Here is a 17716-nt window from a genome sequence, read left to right on the forward strand (position 1 = left end):
GGGTCATTTTACAGAAAATGGGTGCAATTTCTGTAGGGAAATGCATTGCTTATCTACTCCATTGGCTAAAAACTGACTCACATGTTCAGGTCCTATAGTGAAAACCTGTGGTGTATCCACCTTTGCTGAAGAATCTTGTAATTACAGGATATCACATTTTTTTCTTTTGTAAACATATTAACAAGATAGAATCTGAGTACCAGAGAGACTGAGGCAGGTGGTTTGCCACAACTGTGTGGCCAGCCTGAACTATAGTATAAGATTCTTATCTAAAAAAATAATGCCACATCATTTTAATATTCCCAGTGAAAGTGAGAATTTTATTGGTAAAAAATAGTTACTTAACATGGATATTCAAATCTGTAAGTCTCCCCCATGATATATTTTATTCCCATCCTACATTTAAATGCAAACTTTCTTAGACAATTAGAAATTATTCTATCATAAGCCAAGGTTTTAAAAAATGCAGATATCACACAAGAACAGGTCAAATGGGATAGAAACATGACGCTCTCATTTTTTATTTCAAAATATTAGTCAGTGACTAAGACATTTTCATCTAGCTGCTCTAAGACTTCAGAAAAGAATAAGAAATTCTGTGCTTTGCAATTACAGACCAGTGGTTGTTTAACGACTTCTTTCTACTTATAAAGCATGATCTGAAAAGAAAAACCAAGCATAAGAGCTTTTAGCAACTGGGAAGTTATTTGATTGCAACCCTTCTTTAAATATGAATTCCATATTTAACTGTAATCAGCAACCTTTTAAAAGCCTCTTTTGTACTTAAAACGAGGCTTCCTACAGCCCGCATCTGTCATAATTCGGTTTCTGAAGTCTACCAAGCTCACTGCATTGGCCCTCTGTATTCAGATTCTTGAGAATAGAAGTTGACTACAAGCAAAGGGAACCGGGGGACATCACAGTGTGCTACACTGTGAACAAATCAGTCTTCCTCCAAATGGTCATCCTTTGTGTTGCTCATTCATTATAATTCATTTCAGCTGTTGGTCGGGATCATCCAAGCTGCTGAACTTCCTGCCCTGGACATGGGGGGAACATCTGATCCGTACGTCAAAGTATTCCTGCTGCCTGACAAAAAGAAGAAATTTGAGACAAAAGTTCACCGAAAAACCCTCAACCCCGTCTTCAATGAACAATTTACTTTCAAGGTAAATTTTTGGATAGATTTATGTATAGCTTTTCCTTCATTGTTTTAGATGAAATACTAGTTTCATCCTGACCCACACAGAAGCATAAGCATGGACAACTCAGTCTAGAATTCACTACAGTTGTATTTGGAATATTTTACAATTTAATGAAGAGTCTGCATTGTAAGTTTAGGCTATGTATTTTCAGAATAGAATCTTTCAGTATCAGAGTCACACCTAAAAAAAGCAAGGTCTACTCATGTAGACCTCAATGGACTTTGACACTGCACCCCATTGCCTCCAAAAATAAAGGCCACGCTATTATTTTCCAGAGTTTCCAAGGCTCTGAAAAAGGGGCCAAGTCTGTAAGGACTATTGAAGTCAGATTGAAGGAAGCTGTTCTCCTGTGCTTACCATGCTATCATGGGGAGGTTTGAACAATCTAAAACTCTTCCTCCTAGCAGTAAAAAGGTTATGGGCTTCTCTAGCAGCGTTCTTTTGCTCTAGGCTCTTCTCTGGTGCTCTTCATCATGTTGAGACACATCAGTTGACAAACAATAACCAAGAGACATTCTGACCCTATGACAACTCATCAAAATGACATGCCCTGCAAGCCACAAGGCGCCTTATAACCCTTCACTTGAAGTCATTCATACAAACAGTGCTTTATGTGGAATTATTTTAAAATATTTTCCTTAGAACAATACACTTCTAGAAAATGAAATTTCTGTGAATATGCCAGCAGGCTGATTCAAATTACCCTGTCCACCAGCCAGGCTTAGCAATAACATGTGCCCTGTGTTGGCAAACATTCCAGTGGGAAATAAAATGGGGGCATGAGTCACCTCTTCAAATCTTGTTTGCAATTTCATGAAAGAACAGTCTTTCTCTTCTTTGAAGTTTTTGAGTTTTAAATACATAAATCCTTTAGTTTTTCTTTGCCTGGACCATTAAAATAGCATTACTAAGAGTCTGAAAAATCCTGACTTTAAAAAGAGTCATTATTGGTCCTATACCAAGTAAGTTAAATATCAATCACTTAAAATCTTGTAAAGAGTAGTCAATCGCATTTTATCTGGCCATCTTTTTAGGTCAGCAATTTCTAAATGGATCTTAATAGATTTTGAAATAATATTGTAGTGCCTTCCTCTATTATTTGCATATCATTTCTTTGAAGCATATTTGTAAAATTCTATAAACCTTTATAATTTCTACATTATTTGATTTTAGGAAGGTAGATCAGGCCTTATCATTCATGTATATGTATGTATGTATATATGTGTGTATATATATGTATATATATTCAAAGTATAATTATTTTGGGGACATTTAAGAAATATGTGATTTCTTCAGTAGACATTATAAACTGTATCTTGAAATGCCAGGCAGCCATGCAATGTAAGAGTAGAAGCATAACTGACTTTATAGATTGGCTTTCAAGCACAGCTAAATGTACTTCAAATTAACAACATGCCCAAAAATAAATTCATCTTATTTCGTCTAAAATAAAATTCCACTGCAAAGGGGTAATAATAATAAATGATTCTTCAGTGCGCCAGATGTTTAAATTCTCAAAATGCCTCTACTGAGTGCCGACTTCTTTGCTGTGGTTTGATAACTAAAGAAGCTGAGTTAGTTCATTTTCCCCAGGTCTTCCTGACCCATAACACAGACAATACATGGACGACTTCAAATATTCAAGAAGTACAATTTCAATTTTTAAGGGTTTCTATACTCCCTCTCCAAAATTTTGCCAATTCTATTGAAATTCAAATCTTTATACTTAATTTTTATTCATGGGATTTTAGAAAATAACCTGATTTTGACTATAATAAATGACAAAACATTCTTTAGAAAGCCCAAGTTTCTTGTACATAAGTGGTCAAGTAGTCTTTCATCCCTTCCTCTTATTAATAAGAGTTAATTAAGAGATGTTCCAGTTAATTGAGAAATGTATTCTGAGGCATAAGACAGCATTTATGCTGATAAAATAGTACATGTATAAAAATTGATCAAATATCTAGTACAAGCCTAAACAGCCTCTCAATTAAACATTTCTACCCACTTACTAGAGTGTAGCTTACTTGGACTGCGCAGCTTTCCCTGAATATTAAAAATGTCACTAATAAACTTCCCAAACCATAACATCTGTCCCAAATGTATTTGGGAACAGCTGGAGAATTCATTTGTTCTTGGCCTTTCGCTTCTGTTCATGCTAACGAGTATCACACTTACAAATGAACTTCAAGATCCACATTATAATGAATCTCTGATATTCAAAACATCAATTTTCTAGTCAGCTCATGTCAATCACTAAATTATTTTAGAAAGTATGTGAGGCACTTTGTGAATTTCATTTAGATCCTTTTGGACTACTAGCCTAGCTTTGGAAAAGTCATCCTTCATTTAACTATGGTCGTGAGTGTTTCGCAACCTGCTAATATAGTTAGTTCCTCATGTTATGGTGACCCCAACCATAAAATTATTTTCATTGCTACTTCATAACTGTAATTTTGCTACTGTTAAGAATCACAATGTAAATATCTGTGTTTTCTGGTATTCTTAGGGGACCCCTATGGAAGGGCCATTCAACCCCAAAAGGGTCACAACCCACAGGTTGAGAATCACTAGTCAAGATGATTTGAAAAAGTGGTATCCATTAAACTGTATCCAAATGACTTGAAACTTTTTCAAACAATAATAACAATATTATTTTGCAAGAGAGAGTTTTATAGTCAAATACAATTGAGTTTCTTATTCTTTCATTGCTCATGAAGTATTTATAGCATAACTAATAGGAAGATCCATTAGTGATAATACCAACTGCTTCTAGAACACCTTGGAATAAAATGATAAGCCGCTAGAGCAGTTTTCATTTTCTCCCAAGTATCTCAAGTTCGAGCAGTTGGCTAAAAGACTCGATAGACGAAGAAATCCTGTTCTGTTTCTCCAGTATACATACTACCAGCTGTATAGAAATAGGTTTCAAGCATTTTGTGACCAAGTGTCTTTCCCTCCTCTCCTTTCATGCAGGTGCCATACTCGGAACTAGGTGGCAAAACTCTGGTCATGGCGGTGTATGATTTTGATCGCTTCTCCAAGCATGACATCATTGGAGAGTTCAAAGTTCCTATGAACACTGTGGATTTTGGCCACGTGACCGAGGAATGGCGTGATCTCCAGAGCGCTGAGAAGGAAGAGGTAGGGAAATCAGTAGTATTTCTAACATGACAAGTTGTATTCATTCACCTGTTGCTGTTTAAATACTAAACCATAAAGAGATGATCTTCCTGGAGGGGGACATGGGCCTTTAGATGTAGCTAGAGTTTTCCTGCCTTGCCCACAGTCAGGGCAAATCTCTCTCACCCGCCAGTCCCACAGCTGCTCAGACCCAACCAAGTAAACACAGAGAATTATATTGGTTACAAACTGTATGGCTGTGGCAGGCTTCTTGCTAACTGTTCTTATATCTTAAATTAATCTATTTCCATAAATCTATACCTTGCCACATGGCTCGTGGCTTACCGGCGTCTTCACATGCTGCTTGTCATGGTGGCGGCTGGCAGTGTCTCCCTCACCCAGCTTCCTGTTCTCTCCATTCTCCTCTCTGTTAGTCCCGCCTATACTTCCTGTCTGGCCACTGGCCAATCAGTGATCTATTTATTGACCAATCAGAGCATTTGACATACAGACCATCCCACAGCACTGAGACACTGACAGCTGCCAAAACAAGAGTCACAGGGATTGTGTGACCCTGCTGCAGTATGTTCAGGACGACAATAGAGAGGTGCATGCACTGGGAATGTAAGCAACCCCTTCTTTAAAAGGACAGTGAGCAATCATTTTGTATTTGCCTGGGTTTTAGAACTATTACAGTGAGATGAAAGGGTACTTTTTCCTTGATTATGTGTGCACATTGAAGTTTGTTCTCATGCAGATAACAAAGCATAATGGGTTAAAAAAAAAAAACACTAACACACGAAAGCTGATATTAAGTTCATCTTTTTAAATGACTCACATCTTCATAGTACTGTTCACATTGTTTTCTTTCTAGTTCTAATGGCTTTGCCCAGTATTCTTCTGTCATTTAAAAAAAGAGTTCAATATCCATAGTGCATTTACATAGTAACCAATTCTGTTTGATTGTGCTATGCCTGCCCAGCTTGGGTGTTTTTCTGTGTGAATGTCTCAGCAGGCTAATATTAGAAAAACAAACAGTTCCTTAGCTTCTCCCAGTTCTAAATAACTCCTTTCACAGTAGGATACTGGCAAATAATCTCCCAGGGACCCACAAACAGCCCAGGTCATCCAGGATCTCTAACATTTGGTACTATGTAGTCACTCTGGGCCACATAGACCAGAGTGAAACTCAGCCTCGTTCATTACCATGAGGATCCTCCTCAGGCTCCATACCCTTAATTGAATATGAAAAGCTTTAGCATGGTATGTTGAGATTAGGTTTTGTTTAAGCTTGAAAATTGCTAATTTGTTGTACAAAAGGAAGCAAATGATTTAAGCTCTGCTTTGTGGAAATTATGTTCATCAAACAGGGCATTTTTTAATATTGAGATCAGAGTTTGCCCTGCTGTGATTATTCACCAATCCCAGAAAAATCCTGAATTTTCAACTTTCATGATTTTTATACATAATTCTTCCTGAAGAATGAGCTAATATTGATGTCAACTCAAGCACACATGTAATGAGAAAGCCAACTATTCAGTAATCATGTTTCTAAACAACCAAGTAGTGAGATATTTCATGAGTTTTTGTATTTTATTTGAAAGTAACATGCTGGCTGGTATTCATGAACTAACTAGCTTTTGTTTGGCTAATTGGTTGAATATGACCCACTTATACCTAACAAGGTAAGGGCCACTTGTTCAAGGTTAATGGGCCTCACTACTTACCAGGTTCATGATGTAGGATTCTACAATCACACTTGCCTGCATTTAGGAAAATTTCCTGATAGTCTGTACTCCCTCTTCCAAAAATTTCTTGAGTAAATGTAGATTTTAAGACTTAATACTAAACTAGTACATTTGATCTAGGTAGGTAAAGACTTTCTTTCTCTCCCTTGGTACCCCCTTCTTTCCTCTACTGTTCTCATCTCCCATAACTTCTTCAAGACATTTGTCACCCAAATCATGGAGAACAACTCATTCTGGCAATAGTAATTACCAGGTTCCTAGAAAAGTGCTCCTGTACTGTTGGTGAAAACAATAGGTGCATATAACAGTCTTCTACAGCCTCTTTTTCTACCTCCTACCTGTCCTTGATATCACCAACTAAACTAGTTTCTGGAGAAAGACCTAGCTTACAGTCAAAATTCTTCATCATTTCAATTCTAGCTAATCTCTTTATTAGCCCTGGTACCTAGGAGTACTTTCAGATCCATTGTTTTAGTCTAAAAGGTGGTGTCACATTATCTACACTCTAAGATAGTTAGAATTTAATCTCCTCACATAGAGACTGGCAGATGGTAACTCTTCAGTAGAGGAGTGAGTGATTGTTTTCCTACTCTCATCTTTTGCCTCCATCTGTGTTCCTGATCTTCATTTCACCTATCTGTGTTAAATGTCATTTTAATGCCATAATGAGTGGAAAGATTTAAAGGAACAACTTTGAAACTACAAAAATGTATGCATGGGAGGCTCTTCAACCAGAGACTTGACCAGGCCCACAGAGTTCTATGCCAGAAGTGTTCATAGAATGCAGTAAGAGTCTCTTATCAGGAAGTTGACCACCCTTAAACAATGAAATATGAAGTACTTTAATGTGTAAGCAACTTAGAAAGGGATGGGCAGTGGGCTAGTGTAAAAGCTTTGGCTAGAACACATGACAGCACAGGTTCAGACAGGAGGAGACTCTGAGCTATGGCGCTCTCTAGACTTCGATTGTTAGATACCATTGCTGGTGAAGTTTCCATTTAGTTCACGGTGTTCCTCAAATGAACACCATCCAAGCTGCCCACTGGTTTTGGTTGACTGCCATTTTTTGTTTGTTTGTTTTATGTAATATGACTGACTATCCCCCCTCCCTTCTACCTCCCTGTTTTGCAACAGAGGAAGGTGGAATTTGACCTTGGAGACGGTACGACCTTTCTGTCAAGAGGTGGCTACATATAAAACCATTAACTTTATCCAATTTTTCTCTCAGTATGTGTAGCCTCAAAATCATTCCATATAATCAGACGATATGGTTTCCTTCCATTTTTAAAAGGCTTCCAATATGAATTCATCAGGCTGTCTATGTTGAATTTTTTATATTTTCCTTCTTTGTTTGATCACTGAAAATATAATTTCTCATGTCACCCAAGGTCACATCTGGAACTAACCATCATACTTTCAGAATAATCTACTCATTTAGTATTGTTCCTACATTACTCCAAATACTACAGTCAACAACTACGACTGCATTTTTTGTTTTTTTAAATTGCCTAGTTTAAAATCTGTCTCTTATTTTTCTTCTCATCTCTAAAATTGTAGAAGAAACACACAGCAGAAGAAAACACCTGAGTCTTTTTTCTTTGTTTGCACATTGCCCTGATGGGCTGCAAGCTCTCAGGGCTGGCACTGTTTTCTCTCTGGTAGAAAGTAAGTCTATCACCTCTCTTTGTGTGAATTCGTTAGAGTGCTTTTTAAATGAGGCTCCATAATCCAGTGCAAATGGGAAAAAAATTGATTGCTGAATTAAAACAAGTTGGGACATAATTTAATTAGTACCCAGGCAGAAGGGAAGAGAAACTACTTTAGGTCCTTAATGGAAAATCAATTTTGCAAGAAAATTTCACATTTTTAAGCCTAATTAGAAAAACATTTACTTCACAGAAAAGCATTTTGAGAATACATATTCAATCAAATGGCAGATTCTGGCTTCCAGTGGTCAATGACTTGGTAGTTCTTTGAAATGAGTTAAAGTCATTTCTTACAGCATCTTTATGGCCAAAGATCATGAAACATTTGATGTTGTTTCTAAGCGCATTTAGAAATTAGATGGCAAGTCAAGCTCTCATGGCCATTCCCCCAACATATACCAACAAGCAAGTACTCTGACTGGAACTAGTTTTAAGTGATCTGTCTACAGTAGTGGCCTTGCTTGTCACTCACAGATCATCACCTTTAGGAAATGCACTGGAAACATTCACTTACATCCACAGCCTTGTGGGAACACCTAGATAATATGCCTCCAGGCTGGAGCTGCCCTTACTGTTCCCAGTGAAAAAAGTTGCTGGGGCAGGATAGACACATAGGAAAATCAACGTTGTTACTTTGAGTGGACAGTTGCAAAAGTAACAGATTGTATCCCACTCATTTTTTGTAATGTCTTGTTCACAGTCTCTTTCCCACTGTCTCATAATCCTTATTTTCAGCCTGTTTCTGTGATTCATGTAGAGCCTTCTAGGTTAGTTTTAACAGTAAAGGTTAAACAATGATGTAAGTCTCTGCTTGAAACATGAAAAATTTACCCAGGGGAAGATGAGAATGTGTTTTAGGGAGAATTCAAATAATATGACCCATATCCAAATTTACCAGGCCTGGAAAGTTTGTTGTTAAATAAAGCTGTGGTATAATAGATATCACTTAGCAGTATAGAGGTATTTTATAGTATGTTAGGCCATGATACACTTCAGGATTTTTAGTATCTGTGTGTCCATTCTTTGGGATTTGGAATATATTGATTTCAGTTTACCCTACAGAAGCATGGACAAGTTGGTGTTTTATGGTTTTTGTCTTTGACAAAAAATTTAATCACTAATTCTATTTTAACACATAATAAATACTGTCAACTTTCTAAAGTGGTTAAGAAACTATCATAGAAAAAAAGCAAACAACTTGAAATATCCCAGTAGTATACATAGTATGGCAGTTTTAGACAGATACATTCCAAATCTCACATAATGGATCCCTTAAACAAAAGTTTAATAATTGAAGATTCTCCATAAACGTAATATAAATTGGACTCATTTAAAGCAAGGATTACCCTTGAGGAAAGGCCCTGGATATTATCAAAATGGCATCTGACTAGCATCCATCGCCCCTACTCCGACTGTTAGCTTCTCCTGCACTGGTCCAATCATACAAAGACCTGGCTCCTTTGTGTCCAAAACTCCCCCAAAACACCGGATGTCCTGCTCTGGCCTTTGAACGTACAAGTACCTGCATGCTCACGTGTGCATTCACACACACACACACACACACACAGTTCTAATAACATTGTGTGAGAAAACTAGTGACCACAGAAAGTGTCAGTGTCTCGTCCAACTCCACACAGCAATGCTAGAAGTACTATTTACATACACTTCTGAACTCCACATGCTAGTCCCCTATAGCCTTTAAAAAACTGTCTCTTTTGATATTCGTAGCCTTAAAGTATAGCTATAAATTATATTTTAATTCAAAATATCCACTTTGGCTCCCTTTTTGAAACCTGTGACAAGAAGTCAGTTTGTTTTAACAGCTTGCAGTGGATTAGGGTGGATGAGGTGATGTGGAGTATAGGAATGTCTGTGTATATTGATAGGCTAGCCCTTTTAGATATTATGATGTATTATAAATATTTACAAGATAGCAAAATCTCATTAACTGGAGCATTTTTACTATTTCACAAAGGTATTATTTCATAGATTATCAGAATGATTTCCATCCAAAATACAAAAACCTTAAAATTCAATATTACTCATTAACACAAATGTATCATTTTGTGCATGAATGTGAATAAATACAAGGAAAACAGGATTTTTAGTTTCCATGAAAAATGTTCAATCATCGTAGTAAATTTCCCTAATGTAAAATAATAAAGAAACTGCACAAAGAACCAGTACGATTTATGAACAAATGCTACGTTCAGATTAGAAATGGGGAATAAGGAAGCTCCATGGAGAAGAGCTTGGCAAACTGGGCTAGTGCTTAAAGCTGAACAGGGGTAAGAGAGCCGGCTCAGTGGGCAATGGCAGTTGTTGCCTCGCCTGATGATCTGAGTTCAATTCCTAGGACCTACTTGGTGGAAGGAGAGTGCCAACAATTTTTTTTTTTTTTTTGAGACAGCTCTCACTATGTAGCCCTGGCTGTCCTGTAACTTATCTATATAGACCAGGCTGGCCTCAAACTCACTGAGATCTTCTGCCTCTGCCTCCCAAGTGCTGGGATTAAAGGTATGCACCACCAAACCCAGCCTGCTTGAGAGTCAACTTCTGAAGGCTGTTCTCTGATCTCCACGTAGACACTGTGGAACATATGCACGCCGGCATGTGCATGTGTGCCCACACACCAACACAATAAATATAATAGTCCTTAACTGAGTAGATTTTGAATAAACAGAAAACCAAAGACAATTTCCAAGTAAAAGCGATCAGCAAGAGCAGGCCCAATTAAGAGGGAAAACTTGAATTGGTATCTTGGGGAGTAAGATTGAAGTAAGTGACTTAATGACAGTCTGTCCCTGAAACATTGAACTGATAAATTTAAACTAAGGACAGTAAGCTCTTAGAACTAAGACGAGACATGCAACATGAAGCCACTCAGCCCACACACTGAGCCAAACATCTGCTTCTTAGGTCTCATCATATATAGTTTCTGAACAACCCCATGGGGTTACTCTTTATGTCGCCATTTAATATCTAGAATAGCTCAGTTTACCCTGCGCTACCCAGAAAATCAACAGCCTAGCAATGATTTAGACCCAGACCTGTCAGACTCTAGAACCCACATTCCCTTAGCTCTGCTGCTTTACCACTGTGCTGGCTGACCTCAGTGAGTATGAGTTTATTTGTGCCTGTGCCTACATTTCCTGGAAAACATACAATAAGCTTAAGCATTAGTTTTCAGTAAATTGCCTGAACAACTTACAAAATAAGAAGAACCTCCTTTCACAAGCATGCATCACCAACCCTGCTAATATTCAGGGGACTGTTGCTAGTGAATGCCCAAACTACCCAGGTGAGCATGACTGCAGCAAACCATCAGGTTACAGCCCCCATCTCGGAAGCTCTTTCTCAACATACAGAACATTATTCTGCCTGTCCTGCTCAACAGTGCCTTGTCTGTCTTTATGGTCCATTGAATTGGCCTTGGAGAGTCCAACAGTGATAATGAGTTGATGAGGGAACCGTGCAAAAGAATTTGAGGTACTTGGAAAGCAATCAGGTGGGTGTTTCTTTTGAAGCCCATATTCTGATTCTGACCAAAATGTTCCGAACATTAGCAGTGTTCTGTGGTCTCTCAAATGGCTTATTGTGGGGCAAATTCTCGCTGAATTTCATGAATTTCGCATCAATTTTGATACATGTTGTGCCAAGGAAATCAAATTTTTGTAAAAATAGAAATGAGTGTAGGTGTTAGGTTTTTTTTTTTCTTTTTATCCAAAGAATAAAAGAAGTGAGAGTTTTTAGTTGAGTTTTAAGTAAAATGGGGCAGAGTGGTGGGAAGCACAGGTTGGCAGAGTAGGAACTGAGTAGTGGGAGCCGAAGCAGGACCAAACCCAAAATGAAAGAACCAGGGGGAAAATGGATACACTAAAGCACCCCGGCTGTGTCTGATTCCATAGGTTTGGGGGGGGGGTTGTTTTTGTTTTTGTTTGAGTGGAAAGCAAGACAAGAGGATGTCTTGTTCTGTCTTTCACATATTTGAATCTTTCAAAATGTAATCTTTTCTGATGAGCTCGTCATATGTTTTGGCACAGTTTTTGTTATTACCCTGTTTGTGGATCTTCCAATTAAATGTTTTTCCCTTCTGTCTTCCTCCTACCTACCTTTGGGCAGGCCAAATGTTTGTATTGTGAAATCGTTAATCCATTCCAATCTGTTACTCGACAACTAGAGGAAATGTCAGCGGGTTGCCTTGTACTAGCTGTGCTACGGAGGCTGGAGGAAGACTCACTGACCAGTCAGGCCTTACCTAATTAGGGGAGACAGGAGAACACACAGACACACACCCCCGCCTGGGAACAGGAGCTTTAAAATACTGCTCAGTAACTTGGAACTTTTGTTTTGTCAACGTAAAAGTATTACGCCCCTTTGATAGGACGACGATTGTGTTCATTTCTGGGAACATGGTAAATGAAATGGCCCTACTCCTCCTAGGCAGTTATGAGTCAACGGTGAGACAGAACCATGGGGTAGATTAAAATGATAGACTCAACTATATAAATCCAACCATGACTCTACTTCCTCCCGGGGAGTATTTGCTCTTATTATTTGGGTGAGTATTACTAATCTCTATGAAGAAGCTACATTCTAAAAGAGATATATAATGTTCTTCCAACAATATTTGGCACCAGGTAAACAATAATAGTTATTTTGGGTATTGCAAATACCCCCCTCAGAGCTCATTTTCTTGCCAGCTAAAAAGGCAAGGCTGTGACTACTTATGTGTTTCCTTTGTGAAGACACTGAGACCAGCCTAGGGGTTCAGGCAACACTGTCGATGTCGTCACGAGAGGAGAATGTGCCTGGATTTCAGGAGTCTTGGGGGAGTATGAATATTACCCACAAAGGCCCAACCCTGGGGAAGGCTCAGCAGGTACAAATGGAAGAAGGTACAGTGTAACCAAACACTGTGTAACCAGCTTCAAGCTTCACTAAACAGATTTTTTTTTAACCCAGGTAGTAACAAGTGCTGAGGAAATGGCACAGAAATTAGGAATGTTGTCTGTTGCTAATAGAAAGGATGTAACACTTCAGAAAACAACCTTACATTCCCTCAGAATGAAGAAGAGTGAAGAGTAGAGTTACTATATGGCCTAGCATACTCCTAGGTATATACCTAAAAAAAATGAGGAAATGTGTGTGTCACTGTGGTACGAAAATATTCATAACAGCATTTTCACAATAGGCCAAAGCAGAAACAACCTAAATGTTCATCAGCCGGTGAGTTACTAAAAAGAGCCACATGATGAAATATTATTCAGCCACAGAGACATGAAGCTCTGAGAGACATAATATCACCAGTGAACCACGATAGGCAAAAGAACAGACATACAGATGGCTGGGGGGAGTAAGAGCTCAGAATGGAGATGAAGAATGGAGAAGGGAGATGGAGAATGGCAGCTAATGAGTATGGATTTCTTGCTAGAGTGATGAAAATATTCTAAAATAGGTAATGGTAGTTATATAACCCTGTAGATCTATTAAACTGTGTGGATTAAATGTAAATTTTATGATATATGAATTATATCTTAATAAGGCTATTAAAATCCTCAGCTACTGATACTCCACACATGAAGCAGGAGGCAGTTCATCTGGAACTCCATTTGAGAGCGCTCTGGCTGCCGATGCCACTCTAGAATTAGATATTAAAAGAGATATTTCTTCAGATATTCTAGTATCGCTTAAGACTAGGGCACTTGTTTCCAAGCCCATGTTCTTGGCTCCCAAAACTAAGATTCTGCTTTTATAGACTCCAAACCCTAAAACCAGCTGGTAACACCTCAGGACTCAAATGCAGCCATTTTCCACAAGCCCACCTCCCTTTAGGTAAGAATTGCAGAAGTAAATTCTCCTAATGCAAAAGCATTGTTCTAAATATCAGAACTCATCCACTTTGCTACCCATCTTCATGTGTTGGCTGATCCGAGATCCCCAGTTGCTCTTTTCTGGACTTTTTTATGGCCTCAAGAATGTGTAAAATGCAGGCAATGTACACTAAAGGCAATAGACACTAAAAGCTACTGCTGTTATTTTGCTAAAGGGACATACCATCCAAATGCCTTCTAAATGATATCCTTACACCTAGTGCAACTCTCGCCTCTCATCGGAGAAGCTGCTTATTGAAGTGGCCAGAAGTTAACATGGACCGTCAGAACTAGCCAAAGTACAGAGAGGAAGTATTCATGCCTGACTGGGACATGTATATCACCCCTTCCCTGCGAGTCTTAGGAGCAGTGCAAAGTTGGGGGGAACACAAAGAAAGCAAGAGATGAAGGTCAGAGGGGACTGTCCTCTGGACATGACAGGGCCATTGCACTCATAAACCCAGTGATGGCTGCCTACACAAGGTCAAGACAGTCAACATTCTAGCGTGGCAGGAGGAGCCTCATGAGGACCCTACCCTAGCTTAGATGTATTGGTGAGTTGATGGCTGCTGGAAAGAGGGTCAGTTTTCTTCATGGATGTGGCCCTTGGTTAGTTGACCATTGCCTAGTGGCTAGCCCTACACCTAGGTGCATGCTGGCAGCACTGGTCAGACAGGTAAGTTATAAAGGAGAAAGAAGAGAATATGAAATTGGGAAAGAGACAAGATTGGGGGCGGGGCTTCTGGGAGAGAATTTGAAGGGGGTAAAGTGGTGGGTAGGTATGATCAATACGTTATATACAATTTTCAAAAGGTAGATGCAATTATCTTAAAAGTACAAACAATAAAATGCACAGGGTTAAGTTCATTGAGCCCTGGAAATTGGAAGCACAGTGTAGCCGCTACTCTAGTTTAAGGTACACAATATTTCTTAGCCCCAAAATGTCCTTCATACTTCTCTCCAGTCAATCCCCAGGACACACCCCCAAAGGAAACCTCTTCTAATTTTTGTCACCGTATAGTATTGTGTACAAATCTCAAAATGTTAGTCATTTTCCTATTGGTGGACTTCTGTGTTGTTTCCATTTAGAATTATTGCTGGGGAGGAGCTGTTTTCATGCACTGGACAACTTTCCATAGGCATGTTTTCAATCTCCTATAATTTCTGGTTTATGGGAAGGTGTGTTTGTGTGTGGGTGTGCATATCATATATATTTGCATATATATACATATATATGATACATATATCAAACTTTTTCTAAACCTGGGATGACTGGGTTACAGGTAACAGTATATATATGAACATATTACAATGTTCATTGCATAGGGTTCACTCATATTTCTTCTCTTTTTTACTTACCTCCCAATTAGTACCCAATACCATCCCCATCCCTGACTTCGGCAGTACCCATCTATCCTGTACCACTCACCTATCACCTCACAGTTGGCATCATCTGACACACAGAGGTACACAATGCTCCAGCATGAAGAGATGCCTCTTCTATACCCATAAAGATTAATCTGCACATCACAATATGTAGCTCTGAGGCAGAAATATGTCATACATCAAATGATTATGCACCTCCAGTTCCAAACTGTTTCAACTTCTGAACCTCATTTCCTCATTGAAAAATGCAAAATGAGTTCTGTACACGTGTCTTTGAAATGTACAAGTTATTTTTTTTCAACACAGGGCTAATACGAAATAAATGCCTAAAATTAAAAAAAAAAAAAAAACAGGTACATGGAATAGCTTTTTTTTTTTAATGGATAAAAACAGCGCATAATTTCCACTTAGAGGTGCATGGACTATTTTTGCTCTCACGGGGGGTCAGTGGCAGTCTCAGTATTTTTGCCACCCCTTTTCACTCTCTCCAGATTGCAGTTAGCTGGAGTAGCAAAGCACTAAGCTTTTCCATATAGCCCATGAGAATTCCTGTACCACAGCTTCCTCCAAAACAGCTTCTGGCCCTTCCAGTCTTCTTGCCTATCTAATCTCCCTCCCCACACACACCTTTTCTTATCTTCTGTTTTCACCTCCCTCTTCTCTCCTTTCCCACTCACTCTCTCAGTTTAAATGCTTCCCAATCACTAGTAATATGCAATCATTTTCCTCCTACTGCAAGTCCCCAAGTTCTGTAAACTCGGCGTGCACAACCAAGTATTCCCTGGGACCTCTTGCTCTGCTGCTTTGGGAGCTTTCACACTCCTCACACATAGCAGAGCCTGGGGCAGTAGGGAAACCGGCCTAGCAAGCCCACCCTGGGCCAGATCACCTATTGACCACCCTCAGATGCTTCCTGCTAGGGCAGTGCTCCTCACAGATTTCCTTCACCGTCCTGTCATGAGACCCATCTCTCAGCATCCTTCATCAAAGCCCTTTCTGCATCCGAATTGCACTCTTCTAGTGGAACACAGAGCGTGATTGGGAACCAATTTGGGGGCCTGGTTCAAACTAGTCCATAGAGATGAATGTTTGGGAGTGAAATGGAAGATCCCACCTACAATCCTAGCCATAGCCAGAAAGGAAAAATCAAACCTACCCCTGGTCAAGGTTTTTCACATGTTAAGCTGCATCCAGTATAGACTATGGGTGATGTTACTGATCACCAAGTTAATCGTCTGTTCTTTAGTTTGATATAATATATCTATAAATGAATCAATAGTCTCACAAAGTGTTTGCTGAAATTTCTACTTTCTGCTGTGTTTAAAAATAGTATGGGGGGGGGAGTGTTTCAGTTTAACACTGAATTAGTGCAGTGTTAAAAAGTCTTGCTTAATTATATCTCAGTGTCAAAAATAAAAACAGAGATTAGAATATTACAACTGGGAAAGATTTTGGAGTTTCATGGGTTTTTCAAATCTATTTTTTGATCCCCAGTGTCACAAAGAGGGAGTCTATAGAAAGCAGCCTTTGAAAGGTCTGCCTTTGCTTCTCTTACAACCTGTGCAGGGGAGAGACACGGTTCTCATTAAGGTCACTGATGTTCCAGGTAGTCCCACACTGATGCTTTGTGTGCACTGGAAATGATGCAGGCTGTGAAACCTGAGGGTCTTGGTAGGATTGCCCGATCCTGGTTTGATATAATGAAGCCATTTGGGTTCTTTTTGGTAAACAGTGCTTCAGATGCTCTGTTATCTGAAAAGTCCGGTACAGTGCTGATCATAGTTTAACAGGGCTCTAGAGTCACCTCTACAGAGTGTTTCGGGTCAGCGCTGTGCCAATGTTGTGTTCTGTCATTTACTCTTGATGCTAATACTATGGCCTAGGCATCATGATTGTGTCTACCTTAATGGCAAGACGCTGGAAGGCAAAGATGAATTACATGTGGCCAAGCAGGTGCTAGAGGGAGGCCTTCCATCAGACTGTGTCAGAAGACTAGTTAGTATACCATGTCAATTTGCTTCTCACTGTGAAAGAAGTCACAGGGCCATTGTTCTGGCAATGTCTTATTTTTCCACACATACACAATCTGCACACAGCCAGTAGTTTATTCTCCTCATTCTCATTCTCCCAACTCCAAGGTCACTACCATAAGGTACACAGGAAGATCCACAAAAGCCTATGTCTGCACTACTTCAAAGTCACGGGTCTCTAAGCCACCCTTTCCCAGCATAGACACGAGCAACAGATGCCAGACAGGGATCGGGTGCCTCTCCTCCCACTGTTCCCCGACCCTGTAGTCTACTACACAGCATGTCCCTGGAAGGAGAACTGCTTGTGTCTCTTTCATCACACTCCCTTATACCAGGTATGGTGACCTGCACAGTACAGAACATCCCACCCGATAATTATACTTCAAGAACCAAGGACTAATGTCACATTTCCCAAATACAGTTTAAAGAGATACCTGAACATGGCAGAAGCTCCTTTGAAAACAGGTTTTCATTCAAGGAGGATTTCATTTTTATAGTACTCCGTCTTAACTGTAGGTTCTAAAAGAAGAATTTAGGCTTCCCTATCTTTTTTTTTTTTTTTTCATTTTTGGTTTTCTTTCAAGATAGAGTATCACTATATAGTGAGTTCCAGGTGTGCCATAGCTACATAGACCAGGCTAGCCT

The 17716-nt window shown here is 39.2% G+C and overlaps 1 protein-coding gene across 1 annotated transcript in view; it reads left to right on the top strand.

Annotated features, from left to right (window-relative positions):
* Syt1 (synaptotagmin 1) overlaps positions 1 to 17716 on the top strand; it is a 195495-nt gene that overhangs the window by 54700 nt on the left and 123079 nt on the right. The window contains exons 4-5 of the mRNA XM_059245321.1: positions 1002 to 1169; positions 4182 to 4349. Coding sequence (XP_059101304.1) covers positions 1002 to 1169; positions 4182 to 4349 — 336 coding nt within the window. The remainder of the gene's footprint in view (positions 1 to 1001; positions 1170 to 4181; positions 4350 to 17716) is intronic.

Source organism: Peromyscus eremicus, chromosome 18, assembly GCF_949786415.1.
Source record: "Peromyscus eremicus chromosome 18, PerEre_H2_v1, whole genome shotgun sequence".
NCBI lineage: Eukaryota > Metazoa > Chordata > Mammalia > Rodentia > Cricetidae > Peromyscus > Peromyscus eremicus.